General features: G+C 45.1%; 1 protein-coding gene across 4 annotated transcripts in view; it reads right to left on the reverse strand.

The window, feature by feature from the left end:
* Positions 1-3,409: 3,409 nt before the first annotated feature.
* The window catches only part of RPRD2 (regulation of nuclear pre-mRNA domain containing 2), a 66,139-nt gene continuing 54,457 nt past the window's right edge, over positions 3,410-15,091 (reverse strand). For 2 of the 4 annotated variants that reach the window (XM_081112733.1, XM_081112732.1), the window contains 3 exons: positions 14,833-15,033; positions 7,680-8,864; positions 5,728-7,539 (listed from right to left, as the gene is read on the reverse strand). In XM_081112733.1, the coding sequence (XP_080968859.1) occupies positions 7,451-7,539; positions 7,680-8,864; positions 14,833-15,033 (1,475 nt within the window). In that variant the 3' untranslated portion in view covers positions 5,728-7,450. Of the gene's footprint in view, positions 8,865-14,832; positions 15,034-15,091 lie in introns of all 4 variants that reach the window. The other 2 variants (XM_081112731.1, XM_081112730.1) reach the window with 1 other exon arrangement.

The following is a 15,091-nucleotide window of genomic DNA, read 5'->3' on the forward strand; positions in this document are numbered from 1 at the left end:
CCCGCCGCCTCTTAAACGACCCTTCAAAGGAAAAACAGAGAAGTCTCCCAAACACAGGAACCAGTGCAGGGATGTCAACTGAGGTTCGATGCTGACGTAAAAAACAAAGATCAAAGTACTCCAAAAGAAGGTCCTAGACACATCTACAGAAGGCAATTAAGGTCCACTCCCCAGTAACCAAGATTTCAAATCCATCCTTTACTAGTCTCTGTTGCCTTTGGCAATGCCTGGCTGCCTAGGAGATATGGGGCCTGAACTGTCTTGTGTAGGTGCAAAGAATTCCTAGCCAGGGGAGGGCAAAACTCAGGCACAGGGTGCCACCCATCTCCTGTCTCTCCATGCATTTCAACTGCGTTACCCCAAGAAAAATGTAAGAGGTCTCAAGTCCTCATCTCTTTTCCACAAATTACGCAGCAAAGTAATTCTCAAAAGTAAGGGGAGCCCTTGCCCTAACTGGTTTGGCTCAGTGGGTAGAGCATCGGCCTGTGGACTGAAGGGTCCCAGGTTCGAATCGGTCAAGGGCACGTATTTCAGTTGTGGGTTTGATCCCCCAGTGGGGGCCGTGCAGGAGGCAGCCAATCAATGATGTTCCTCTCTCATTGATGTTTCTATCTATTCCTCTCTAAAAAGTCAATAAAAACATATTAAAATAAAAGGGGGGAGGGAGCCCTTGCCAGGTGCACCAAAAGATTTGGGGTTTGATTTCTGGTCAGGGCACATACCTAGGTTGTGGGTTCGATCCCTGGTCAGGGCGGGTATGGGAGGCAACCAATCTGTTTGTCTCTCACATCAATGTTTCTCTCTCTCTTTCCCTCAAATCAATAAACATCCGTTGGTGAGGCTTAAAAAACACATAAGGAAGTAATAAGAAAAATAAGGACGTTCTGGAACATTGAATTTGCTACAAACCCCAACAGATCCAGGGTGGACTGGTTTAGCCAACACCCCTTTGAGTCAAACACAAAAAGCCGGGGCCTGGATTTGTCCTCTCTGTTGGCACTGCTCACCAGCCCTTCCACCCACATCTGTATTCGCCACTTTTGACTCTGGCCACAGTGAGCACAAAGGGCAAGGAAAAAATAAAGGAACCACAGGTAACGGCAGCGTCAATTTCTACATAGATCTCAGCCTTATCCCCTTCCTCTCAAACGCATAAACATAGGAGGTTCCTCCTGTTCTCCCCCAGCAGTCAGAATTTGATGGTTTACACTGCACTTGACTTGCTCCTTTAACCTGACGCATGCAGTTTTTTCTTCTACGTGGGGGGAGAACAGGATGTTTACTGAGGAGCCCATGTCTCACTCACGCCCCTTTAGCAGCTTTGTCTAGGCAGCCGCAGTGAGTTATTACTCAGCAATTGTGAGCAGCAGCTGACCGGACTTGTCTATACAGTTACTCATAAACAAGTATGAGAAACACCCCAGTACCCTAAATCCACTCAGATGGTGTTTGTGTTACTGTATCTACATACATGGGGGAGTAACTCATCCCTCCTATACCAGACTGGCCTAAAAACAATTTTGGGGGAAGGATCCATATTCAGCATGCCCAGAAAAGCCAATGAGAAAGTCTAAAAGCTGTTGCTTCCATGAGGGTGGAGACAAGAATCAGGTGGGCAGTCAAGGTCCCAAGGGGACAAGGAAGAAAAGGGTGAGCCAGGTTCCAGCGGCAGTCAGTTCAGCGGTACACCCTACCTCTGGGTGTGCTCCCAGGCTGCTGCTATTTCTGAATTTCTGGTGACGTGTCTAGCTTCACATAAGCAAGGCTGCTATTTGGAGCCTCTATCCTGCCAGTGACCCAGGCCTGATCTAGATGCCTGCCCGTGACTCTCTCTACCCGAGAGCCCACATTCCATTCTTTAAGCCTCTGTGGGTTACGGAAAAGGGATGGGGCAAGAAAGAAGGGTTGTGTGGTTTCTGTAGGACAGATTGCTAATTAATATGCAGCAAAAAAGGGTAGATGTGGGTAGAGATGGCCTGAGGACCCGTCATCTCTCCAGATCCTAAGCTTGCTTTACAAATGCTTCTTTGCTCACAATTGTACTTGTTGGAGACAAACACAAATAATTATCCACACAGTATAGCCCAGCCACTCCCTGAACATCTTTGATCTCATCCCACCCATAATCCCTTTCCAAAACCGAATTACACAAAGGATCAAACAAAACCCACACGGCCATGAGTTTGAGATTCAGATTGCCTTCAGAGACACCAAGTGCAGAAGTCAAAGGGGACAGGTGGACAAGATCAATGTGAGAGGGGAAGAGCCAACCACACCACAAAGGAAACCATATTTTATTAAACTGGAAAACAAAAACGTAATATTGGAGACAAACAGACTTAAAAAAAGAAAGGAATGGCTGGAAGAGGAAGGTGCACATGGTCACAGGAAGGGACGAGATGGGTGGTCTGCGGTATCTGTGTGAGCCTCCGAAGTGCGCAGGCACACCAACCATCCTTTCCCCACACACTTAGACCAAAGCCAATCCAATCATATCTTCAGAGATGTATCCAGGCTTTTCTTTTTGCATTCTGTAGTTGGTTTCACCTTCAGCCCTGGACAGTCATGCAGGGTCTGTGCTGGAGAAAATGTCGATATTCCAAGGACAGGCCTTCGCCACAAAGCAGCAGTTTCAGCTCCTGGAGAAGTTTCCTACTCTTTGCACTCACCAGAGAAGCCAGAGGCCCTTGGCTGAAGCCCCAAATCTCAAAGAAAAATGTCAAACCTTGAGAACTAGTTATTTTATTAAGTGATAATACACATTTCAAAAGGATTTCAATGTTGTTGCCTCTAAAGCATGTACTTGTTTTGTTTTCCACACTGAACACGTGAGAATATCATAGAACATCTCTAATATTAACAGGCACCCCCGCCCATTCAAAAAAGGGGAGGGGAGGAAAAAGGGGGGAAAGCAGTAATTTACAGCGGCTTCAAAACAGTAACAGCTGAAGCTTAATTCTGCATGAACCAGTAATTTCAGGAAATAGTGAATATTCTGCAATTAGGAAGTCTAGCATATTCACATTATCTAGATAGGTTTGCTGTACCATATATATCACAAACATTGTATCTCTGGGATTGGAAAGGATCAAAGTCCTACTCTCTGATCATTTTACCCTCCCTGGAATCAAACCTAATTCTACTTACTCTCAACATTTGGGAGGGCAGAAGCAGGGAGAGCCTCCCTCTAAGCTCACTGAAGAGTAAACTTACAAACTACTTAAGACCTCTCATTTCTGACGCTGTATCAGAGTTTTAGGTGGTACCAGTGTATTCACAATCCCCACTGATTCTCTGTCTGTGATTTTACAGTGAGCACCAAAGACCTTAGTAACAACTTCGCATATTCTGCTTTCCTGTGAATCATGTCCTTTCCAAGACACACTATGTTATGCTTTCTTTAAAAAATATCTTGTTTATTTTTTTAAACTCAGGTTGAAATACAAAAGTCAGAGCATGGGCACGGAGTTTTAAATCACAGACACAGAAAGAATAAAACCCCTGTTTCATGTTATGAATACCAGAATTGTCTTTTGTTTCACTATATCACATATGTACATTGTCGTCTTCATTTACTGCTGTAGACAAGAGTTCCTTAAAGTGAACACCTCAAAGTCACACAAATCCTCACTTCCATCCTAAACAAGCGCTTGGAGGATTTTGTGGCTTAAAAACAAAACAGCCCACAAAAGAAAGCCAGCCCTTAAAAGTCCATCTTTAAAACTGTACATGGTCTTCCTTTCATGTATTAGCCATCATACTTTTGAGGACAATTTTTCTGTCCCAACATTCAGGAGGCCACTTTCCTGACATCCCCATATTTTCTTATAAAACCAAATGGTCAGAGAGCCTTTTCAAGTAAACACTACTTTTAGCTTAAACAAGAGCAGCAGAAAGAATTCACATTCTTTTATTCTAGAATGAAAAACATCCCCCTTAATTTCTGCAAAAAAATAAAAAAATTCTATTTCAGTTGAGTCAAATAGAACTCCCCCTCCCCACCCTCACTGCCCTACTTACACGTTTTCCTAAACAAATGTCTGAGGACTCAATGTAACTATACTGTTTCTTTGCTTTGCTACACTATATACCCCATCCCACACACAAGGTCATGGTATCATGCATTTTTGGTGTGGGAGAGCCACAGGGCAGAGAGGCTTGAGAGGGTCAAAGGAAGAAAGAACAGTTAGTTGGCCTAGGACCAGAAATGCATTAGGGAGATGAATGACTTGCAGCACCCTAACCACAGGACACATAGCGAGCCCAAATAAATAACATGGAATAACTTACAGAGAACCCCCAAACTATGACACACCTGGCTTAAGCTGCTCTTTATCTGAAAAGCAAGTTTGAGACAAAGCATCACCTTCTGTCACTACATTGTCTTATCCCCCACCTTTGAGGTTTCACTGCAGGAATCCAAAGCAATCCCACTTCCTGTAGTTCTATACTAACCTGGAAGAAAATAGGAAACTTACTAGGATTCTCTAAAACACTCATATTGTTTTACTCATCTAGCTGGAGTTTACCCGTGTGTGTACCTTAGGATAAGACACTAAATAACAAATAGTAATGCAACATTTGCTTTTCAATGTCCCTAAAATATAAAGATAGAAACACTCAAGTGCTGTGATTGTCTATCCCCCAGTACTCTCTGTAGAAACACAAATAAGAAGCCTTTCAGTTCAGGCAGAACTTTCTATGGAAATGACTAAGAGCAGAAACATCCTTTATTTCCTACTGGAGTGGGAAGTGAGGATAAGGCTTGAGCCTTGATATGTGATGGGCAGCTACTGTGGAGTGGGGTAAATTTGGATTTCTCATGTCCTCCAGTTTCCTCTGTAAAAATATGTCTAGTAATACTCACTTGTTACCAGGACCCATCTGAAGAGGTGTAATATAAGGAATGATGCTGTTGAACCTTCTTTGAAATAAATACCAAGAATGGGGTGAATACAGGAGCACGGCAAGGGGAAAGGAAAGATAAAGACAATCCCCTCTCCCTGGTAGTTAACCTTTGCTGAAATATGCCAACAAGTATCACTTACGTTAGGGAGGCACCAGGGTAAAAAATGTCTACTTCTTACATGGAAAAAAAACAGGGACAATAGTACAGTTCCACCTCTGTGACAACTGTCAACTGGAGCGACTTTCTGGCCACAGCAGGAGCGAAGCTGAGAAAGCCAAGAAAGAAAAGCAGAAAGAGCTGGGTGTCAGAGGAGCGGAACTATCTCAAAAACGGTTTCCACTCTCGTTTATGAAGGATGGGCAGGTCACATCACACTGTTAATAGTCCCCTTCTCTAACTCTCTATTGTAATTACTACGTATTTTAACCTCAAAATATATTCAGCCTGCTCTCTTCCATTCCAAAAACAAAGAGGAAAAACGTTTACTAGGACAGAAGAGCACTCCTCAGTTGCGGCCTGACAGTGCTGTGGAAAGGCTGCCTGTTGTGTGGTTGTTAAATTAAGATTTGAGGAGAAAGGTAAAGAGCTCAGCTTCCACACGCCTTTCGAAACAAACAAAGCAGAACAGCATGACAGCGCTGAGCTCTCCCGCATTTCCTCCCTTGCAACATCTCCTGGCTGTCAGCAGGGCACAGAGCCACAGGAAGGGAGCCAAGCTGGTTACAGCAGGGTAGCTGCAGAGAGAAGGGGGCAGGAACCCTTCCATTGACTACTGATAAGCCAAACCCAAAATAACATCCCAACATTGCACATTATTATCTGTTCTGGTGGAAGTTTTATTTCAAACGCAGTAATGCTCTTCAATAGATGGGGTAATAGCAGATTTGTTTTTCTTCCCGTCCCTCAAACTCCCAGCCAAAGGAAGTGGCTTTGGTTGTGTTCCTTTGCCTGCTCCCCTCCACCCCCTAAAATACAAACAACTCAGGGAAGGTAGGTAAGTGCCGTGGGAGGGAGGACTGGATGGAATAGTGAAATGTAAGCATATATGTACGACTTTTTACTTTGGAAGGGAGGCCCTTGGTCATAGAAAAATAAATCAAAGGAGGAAAAACAAACAACAATAAACCAAACTCCTACTTCCAATGCTCTCTCGGCTGTTCAAAATGCCTTTCCCTTGGTCTCCATCAGTACCTGGGAGGGAAGAATGGGCGTTTTGGTGCAAAGAACGGAGGGCCCCTAACAAAAGGTGGCCTGGGTCTCTTTAAACTGTGGAAAGGGTCTCTGCCGAGAAAAGGTTCCCTAGGCCGAAAGTCTGGCCGGGGATTCCGCAAAATCATACCACTCCGGTTGATGATGTCTCTGTGTGAGGGACCCAAGGGGAGGCCACCGCTGCTGTTGCTGCCTCCCCCACCTCCTCCATGGGCCGGGCCCAGGTGCTCCAGAGAATGGGAGGGTAGGCTCAGGCTCTCACGTACACGGCTAAGGCCAGGGCCGTTGAGGTCCCGTTGGCTGGGGCCCCCGTGGTCCCTGGGTCCTGGGAGCACCCCAAAATGATCAGCCAAGGTCCCTTGAAGGAGAGAACTATGGTCCTTGGGAAATACTGCCACTGCTCCTGCCACTCCGTGCTCTGCCAGTGGTGGGGCTGGGAAGGGTACAACCCCAGAGTGGTCAACAGGGGGAGGTGGGGGTGGAGTAGAAAAGGGGACACCACTCCCACCACTGCTGCTATGCTCCCCAGGGGCCGGAGGGGTTGGGGTGGGGAAAGGAACTCCGCCGTGCTCTCCAGGAGTGGGGGGCGGGGCAGCATGGGCCAGGGCGGCCTCCTTCGTGAAGGGGTTCGAAAGATCCACAGAGGGTAGATGAGCGGGTGCTTCTCGAGAGAAGACACCACCACGATCCTTAGGAGGGGCGGGCGGGGCAGATGACGGCCCCACTGCCTCTCTTTGGAAGGGTGTCCCATGTTCCAAGGGGGATGGGGGAAGATGATGCTCAAATGTTGAGTTGAAACTGTTGGAACGAAAGCTGCCGACACTTTCCTGAAATGGGGGTGCCCGTTCCTTGTATGGTGCTGCTTTAAAGCCAGTGAGGCCTCCGCTGCCCCCACCCCCAAGGGATGCCAACTCAGAGGCACTTGAGGGGCCATTGTCAAAAGAGCTGCCTGAGGTGCTCAGATCAAACCAACCCACCCTTGAAGCCTCACGCCCATGTCCTCTATTTCCCTTCCCAGGAACTCGAACGGACTCTACGGTCTGTATGGGCTCCCCGGACATCCTCCTGTTGGATGCATTGTGGTAACCCAAGGTTTCTATAGGGGCCCCCTTTTCTTCAGTGCTGTCAGGCAAGTCTAAGCAGGAGGAGGAGACCCGGGTTTCTATGCGGTGGTAGTGCTCTTCTTGCTGCTGCTGCTCAGTGGTGGTCAAGCTGGGCTGGGTGAGGTTTGAGAGACTGACACCTTCATTTGAAGCGCCCTTGCTGGGGGTCTGGACAAAATGCTTATCATCTGAGGGCTTTCGTGAGGCGTTTTTAAGCATATTCTTAAACTCAATCGTCGACGTGGTGGAAATGGTGGAGGCCAGGACTTTCTCCACGCCTGATGTGGGTGGATGGCCCGTGGGAGCAGCAAGGGTATTCTGCGGAGAGAAAAGGGAACGATGTGGGACTGGGTGAGGAGAGTCTGGGTACTGCTTCTGTGGCAAAGTGAGATGCCCAGTGGTAGATTGAGACAAGCTATTGTGGTTGGAGTCAGGGGTGAAAAATGAATCATTCTTACTCGGTGACGGTGACCGGTTAGACCCAGATTCATTCCCTCTTATGCTGAAGGCACCAAACAGCCCAGGGGAAGGTGAGAGAAGGTCACAGTTCTCACTAGAGTCCAGGAGGGCCCTTACAGATGGAGGGAAGGCAGACTTTACCCCAAATTCTTGGGCCCTATGGCTGTAACTGGACAGGATTGGCTGGTAGTCGGTGGTCTCAGAGAGTTTGCTGGATTTCAGGATAGACTTGGCTGGTTTCTTCTCTAGGTTCATCATGGCAGAGGGTGGAGGCCCTGAATACTCAAAATCTCGGTAATCCTCGTCTTCCTGGAAAGAAGTATCTGGATAGAACTTCTCCTGTGAAGAGTCCATCAGGGAAGATGGTCTCTCCATTCCATCAGAAGGCTGCTTATAGGATGATTCACTGACCAGGCCAAAGGGTCGAAATGTAGGTACAGAATTGGAGAGCTCCCTGGGGTAGCTTTCCTCTCGCCCGGGGGGTGGTGATCTTGTACTGCTGGGTGTTGAAGAACCAGGGCTAATGATCTTAGAAAGCAAGGACATGGTATCTACACTGCTGGATGTGGGCTTGTCCATCATCTCATCCTGGGTGGGCGTCCCACTGCGTTCATCCCGCACAGGAGTTCCATCAATGTTGTCAACTGAAGTGCTAGTAGGGCCACGCTGGAAGTCTGAGGGATGGCTTTCTGCTGGGGCACTGGACCCCAAACTGCTCAGGATTGGGATGTTTAAGTTTAAGCCACTGAAACCAGGATTACCTTTTAAGAAGTTATGGATTTTCATTTCCAGGCTTGGGGAGGTGGACTCGGACTCCAGCTTTGGCTTGGAGCTCTCTGAAGATTGGCACATGGCAACTTCAGGAGGTGGGGCAGCAGGGCTAGTATTGTGGGTGCCTGTAAACCCCAGAGAGGTGGATGGCAGCTTGAACGTAGTGCTTGGAAGCCCTGGGCTTTGCCCAATTGAGGCCTTGCTGACTGAAGTTGAAGAGACTTCAGATGTCGATGAATTAGGAGAATAGTTGAAGCTTTTGGGAATAAAGGATTGGGTACTGGAGGGTAGATTTCTTCCTTTTATGTTAGAGACTGTAGTGGTGTTGGCAGGGGAAGCTGAAGTGCTCTGGGATGCAGTTTCACTGGCTGGAGCTGGGTTCCCAGTAACGCTCTGAAGTAAAGACGACAGGCCTGTAGAAGCAGAGATTAGAGGAGTTAAAAAGAACAACTCCCTGCCTTACAATAAACAATTTAGGCCAGTTGGATATTCTCATTCATTCCAGTGGGAACCAGATGGACATTAAAATGTGAGGCCAAAGGAAATCCTGACTAAACAAGCATTTCTGCTAAATGTCACAGAAAACACTGGACTTACTTGCCAATATAAAGAGAGCAAATCACTGAGATGTTTCTAGTGCAGTCATGAAACAAGCCCAACACAGCACAATGAAAGGCCACAGGAAGGGGTAGATTTTAGTGTCAGAATCATTCACAGTTTAAACAAGACAAAGCAGGAAAAGAAAGAAAGCAAAATCATTCTTAAAATAACACTTTAAGCCAGTATTTCTTTCTTTTTCTTTTTTTGTTAATCCTCACCCGAGGATATTTTTCCAATTGATTTTTAGAGAGAGTGATTGGGAAGGGAAGAAGGAAGGGAGGGAGGGAGGGAGGGAGAGAAACAACAATGTGAGAGAGACAAATGGATTGACTGCCTCCTGCACACATTCAGACTGGGGCCTGGGGATTGAACCTGCAACCCAGGTATGTGCACTTGATCAGAATCAAACCCATGACTCTTCCGTGCTTGGGCCGGCACTCTAACCACTGAGAAACACTGACTAGGGCAAGTCAGTATTTCTTAATGTTTGATCTGTGAAACTGTTTCTCTAAATAGATATTCTTTTTTTTATATAATTTATTTTTATTGTTGACACTATTACCGATGACCCCATTTCGCCCTCCTTTGCCCACCTCCACCCAGCCCGTGCCCCTTCCCTCTGGCCATCACTATCTAAATAGATATTCTATCCTTCGTTTCCAACTTCCATAATTATCTCTAGTAAGTTAATATACTTTGTTATTCTCAAGAGAGAGATAAGATATGCAAACTGCAGAAATATATTTGAACCAGGGCACTTTAAAAAGAAGCATCTTTTGCTATCTTTTGGGGGAAACAATGCTCTAAGCCAGCAGTCGCCAACCTTTCGGACCTCATGGACCACCAGTGGTCCTCGGACCACCGGTTGGCGACCACTGCTCTAAGCTATCATTTTTGGTTGTAAAATGTAGCAATAATAAACATATAAACATACACCATAAACACTTACAAAGCTAGATCATCAAAGGCTCTGATCTTTCACAAGAAAACACACAATCACCACCTTATAGCAGGGAAAAAAAACTCAAGGAATAATTATTGTTGACAGTGGTAAGATTCAACCCTACTTAATGATACACAAAACCTTCTCAGAAGCCATGAAATAGAATTTTTTTGGGCAAAGGCTGAAGTCCATCAAAGCAAATTGCTCCTGTAGAAATTTTTTTAGAAAAACACAACAAAAAGATAACAAGTCTTATACATTAAAATCATATTTTGAAAAATGTACCCACTTTCTAGTCATAAATGAAAACTTGTATATACTCCAACCCAAGCTCATAGCTTTGTTATACACTAAAAGAGCTCCTTCATAATGATATGGTGAAAGAAAACAGTTCATGAAATACTTCAATTAATGTTTCTTCAAAAGTTTAATTTTAATCCATATTTGCTAAGAGATTTAAGGTCTGAAGAATTTTTAAATTAATCCTCACCTGAGGACATTTTCTTCATTGATTTTTTAAATTCTTTAAAAATTCTTTATTGTTGGAAGTATTACATATGTCCCCTTATTTCTCCCATTGATGCCCCTAGCCCTCCCCCCCCATTGATTTTTTAGAGAGAGTGGGAGGGAAAGGAGGGGGGGAGAGAGAGAGAGAGAGAGAGAGGGAGGGAGGGGGGGAGAGAGAGAGAGAGAGAAAGAGAGAGAGAGAGAGAAAGAGAGAGAGAGAGAGAAAGAGAGAGAGAGAGAGAGAGAGAGAGAGAGACATCAATGAGAGAGAGACACACTGATTGGTTGTTTCCCGCACATACCCTGACTGAGGCTAGGATTAGAACCTGAAAAATACCCTTGGGTGAGGATTAACAAAATACAAAACAAAGCAACCACACAAAAAACAAGAAAAAAAAAGAAAAGATACTATTCAGATTTCTGGCAATACGTGAAACAGTTTTGTGCCCCTAAATATTACTTTTCTTCAATCTTTTTTTCTTAATACTCACCTGAGGATATTTTTTCCATTGCTTTTCAGAGAGTGGAAGGAGGGAGTGGGGGAGAGAGAGAGAAATATTGATGTAAGAGAGACACATCGATTGGTTGCCTCCTGAATGTGCCCTGATCTGGGGCAGGGAACGAATGGACGACCCAATTACGTGCCCTTGACCAAAATCGAACCTGACACCCTTGGGTGTGCAATCTGATGCTCTAACCACTGAGCCCACTGGCCAGGGCACTTTTCCACTGAGCCACACCGGTTTCGGCAAAATATATCTTATTGATTTTTTTACAGAGAGGAAGGGAGAGGGATAGAGAGTTAGAAACATCAATGATAGAGAAACACTGATCAGCTACCTCCTGCACACCCCCTACTGGGTATGTGCCTGCAACCAAGGTACATGCCCTTGACCGGAATCGAACCTGGGACCCTTCAGTCCGCAGGCTGACGCTCTATCCACTGAGCCACGCCGGCCGGGCTGGCCAGGGCACTTTTCTTCCATCTTAACAAGCCATACTCTACAGCAGTGGTTCTCAACCTTCCTAATGCCACGACCCTTTAATACAGTTCCTCATGTTGTGGTGACCCCCAATTTCATTGTTACAAATTGAACATAATTAAAGAATAGTGATTAATCACAAAAACAATATGTAATTATATATGTGTTTTCTGATGGTCTTAGGCGACGCCTGTGAAAGGGTCGTTCGACCCCCAAAGGGGTCGCGACCCACAGACTGAGAACCACTGCTCTACAGCAAGCATGTCAAACTCGCAGGAGTTTGACATGCTTGCTCTACAGTCCTTTGCCCACTGAAGTCCTTCTTTTGTGTTGAAAATCTGCCAATACGGGCTATGAGTGACATAATCAGAGCAAAGTTCTAAGAGATTTTCTTTATAGTCTTTGAAGAAACACATCTATTTAAGTTGCTGGGCACAGTTGTCTTAAGGAGAATTCCACTTTCTCTAAAGAAATGAAAGGTGATGAACTGCCCTGTTATTCCACAAGTGTTTTCTGGGATTACCACTTCTCATTTTGTCAGAACACACCTAGTTCTGCTCAAATTTTGCCTGATGAGAAAGCCCACATGATCTTGTTGCAACAATTTCCGGGGCGGGGGGTGGGGGGAGACAAAAGCTATTCTTGTTCCTCTTGGTTCTCTTGCATTTGCCCATACAGCCATGCAGACTCCACATGCAATGGACTGATGGACTGCAGAAAGAAACACAGCTAAGCTGGCCTGATGCTGGACTGGGCTCAGCTCTAACATGGAAAGGAAACTTTGGACACGGGCTCTGATTTTAGCTCTGCTGAACCCCCAGCTACATTTCTATGACTGGACTGAGGAAAATGGGACCTTGAAATTCAAGGAATTAATTCCATGCAAATAAAAAAATCACTCATTCCCCCATGCGAGTCTCATAAAATTTTTTTTTTCAGGATATCATGAGAATTCCACTCCCACAATCAACAGTTGGAGATGAGGACTTCACCCCTCTGGTAAAAGAGAGCAAACCACAATGGGACAGAGACCGGGAGATTGAAGACCAGGAAAGCACAGCATCCCTCCCTGCCATTGCCATTTCCGTTTCTCAGAAAGTTGGTTTGCAGCCTCTGGACCTCAGAGGGTGAAACAGCAGGAGAAGAACCTGGCCTAGATCATGGCTGCAGAGCTAAATTACATTCCCCCATCTCCTTTGCAGTGAGACCTGGCTGTAAAACTGAATGTGAGCCACAGGATGAGGGTGCAGCTCCCCACCTGCAGGCCTGGCTCATACACCTCTCTCCCTGCACAGCTCCCCCTCCTCGGTCCTGGCTGTCTGGCTGGAATGGAGCCCATTCCCAGGGCAGCCACATACTGAAGATGGAAAAGTCACAAGGTGCAAAGAGCCTGGGTCTCTGAATCATTGCCTGGAGGGGTGGCATCAATGAGCGCGCCCAGATGGAGAACAGCTGCATCAGATGTATGTAATGTTAGCAAGATATAAACTTGTATTGTGTTAAGCCACTGAGACTGGAGAACCATCTGCTACTCTGACCAACTAACAAGAACTGTTACTGAATTTGGTATACTGCTGTAATACAAACTTGAAGTATTAAAGAAAAGAAAAGCTTTTTCTTTAAGATATATCTATCCAAGAAGCTAAAAAAAAAGCTAAAACAAGTGAGTTCAAGATTTTTACTATTAATTATAGGCTAGAAGGGAGAATCATAAACATGATGCTAATCTCTAAAACTAATTATCTCTGAAATTAGTAGTGTCAGATGTGCTATAGTATTATCATTAACTCTTTATTGCTGGTCTATGAATGGGGATACGAATTATCATTTAGTACTATTTAGTTCAGCCCTGGCTGGTATGGCTCAGTTGATTAGAACACTGTCCCTTAGACCAAAAGCTGGCGGGTTTGGTTCCCCATCAACCTGGCACATACCCAGGATGCGGGTTTGATCCTCACTCAGGGCACATGTGGAAGGCATTGATTGACATTTTTCTCTCACGTCGATGTTTCTGTCTCTTTCTCTCTCCCTTCCTCCCTCCCTCTCAACCTAGCTCTCTCTAAAAATCAATTTTAAAAATCGTATTTAGTTCAATGTAATAAAATTGTCCTATATCTTAAGACGAAGTTCACTATAATATAGTGCTTGGCTGATCCACTTACAGAACAGTTAGGAAATAAAATTAGTAGATACCTGTAATGTTCTCTATTCATATAAAGCAGAGTTCCTCAACCTCAGTACTACTGGCACTTGGGGCTGGAGAATTTTTTACTGCGGGGCTGTCCTGTGCACTGTAGAATGTTCAGCTGCTACCTGGCCTTCATGCATTAGATGCAGCAGCATCCTCACCCACCCCAGTTATGACAAACAACGCCTTTAGGCCACTGGCAAATATCCCCTGGAGCTTCCTGGTTAAGATCTAGTGATATAGAGTAAATCACTAGGAAGATACTGTTCTGGTATCTGTAATTAATGCATAATTATACTGAGATACTTGTGTTGGTAGCTGGAGGGTCTGGAAACAGAGAGCAGGTTAAGTTTATGAAAAAAATACTAGAAGCGAACAGTTTTAAGCCCAACCCAGATAATTAGCAAAGCTGAAGAGAGGTTCAAATAAGGTAGAGATTATATGTAACCAAAAACAAAAAGACTCACTACATATCTATAAATAGAGGCCTCTATAAAACAGGACATAAATGAGACAAACATATCTCATAAGATATTTGATAGCAGAATGACCTTTCTGACTGTCTTTAGCTTCAGTTAACATTAAAATATGTAAACCTCAACATATACTAACCTGTACTAAGAGCTGGGATAAATGCAGCCCCTAGGGGTGCCATGGTGTAGGTGAAAGAATACCGGACTCCAGTAAAGAAATATGGCTTTTAGTCTTGGCTCATCACTGAATAGGTAGATGTGTGACCTTAAGCAGGTCACATTACCTCACTGAGCCTTAATTTCCTTACCTGAAAAGGAGGGGATTAGACTAGATGATATTTAAAGTCTCTTTCATCTTTGATACTTTATAATACTACAAATGCCAGCTCATGGATAATAAATATAAAGAGAATAATTAATCAACTATATTATATATTTCACTAGAGGCCCAAAGCACGAAATTCGTGCAAGAGTAGGCCTTCCTTCCCCCTGCTGCTGGCACCGGCTTCCCTCCGGCACTCAGCTTCGTACAGAAGGTCATCTGGAAGGATGTCTGGCATAATTAGCATATTATGCTTTTATTATTATAGATGGCTTTGGATTCTTTTCTTTTTTCTCAGAAATGGAGTCCAGGCTTAAGCCTGAGACAAGCACTCGCAGTGCGAGTCCCTCTGGCCATCAGCTTACCTTGCAGGGTAGGAGCTGACTGGGTCTGGGTTTTGGAAAGAGCAGACAGAATGCTCTCTGGGGTGATGTCCACTTTCGAGAGGATATTGGCCAGAGGGTTGTGAGATGCTGTCGGGGCAGGTGCAGGTGTTTTCAGGCCACTGGAGAGGTTGCCAGGGCTTGTAGGCGTTCCTGGAGACGGTCTTGATGCAGGACTGACCCCTGGTGGCAGAAAGATTGACTCAAGCAAATGCAACTCAAAATGACTTTAAATCCATGA

The sequence above is a fragment of the Myotis nattereri genome, assembly GCF_964212035.1.
Source record: "Myotis nattereri genome assembly, chromosome: 18".
Taxonomy (NCBI): domain Eukaryota; kingdom Metazoa; phylum Chordata; class Mammalia; order Chiroptera; family Vespertilionidae; genus Myotis; species Myotis nattereri.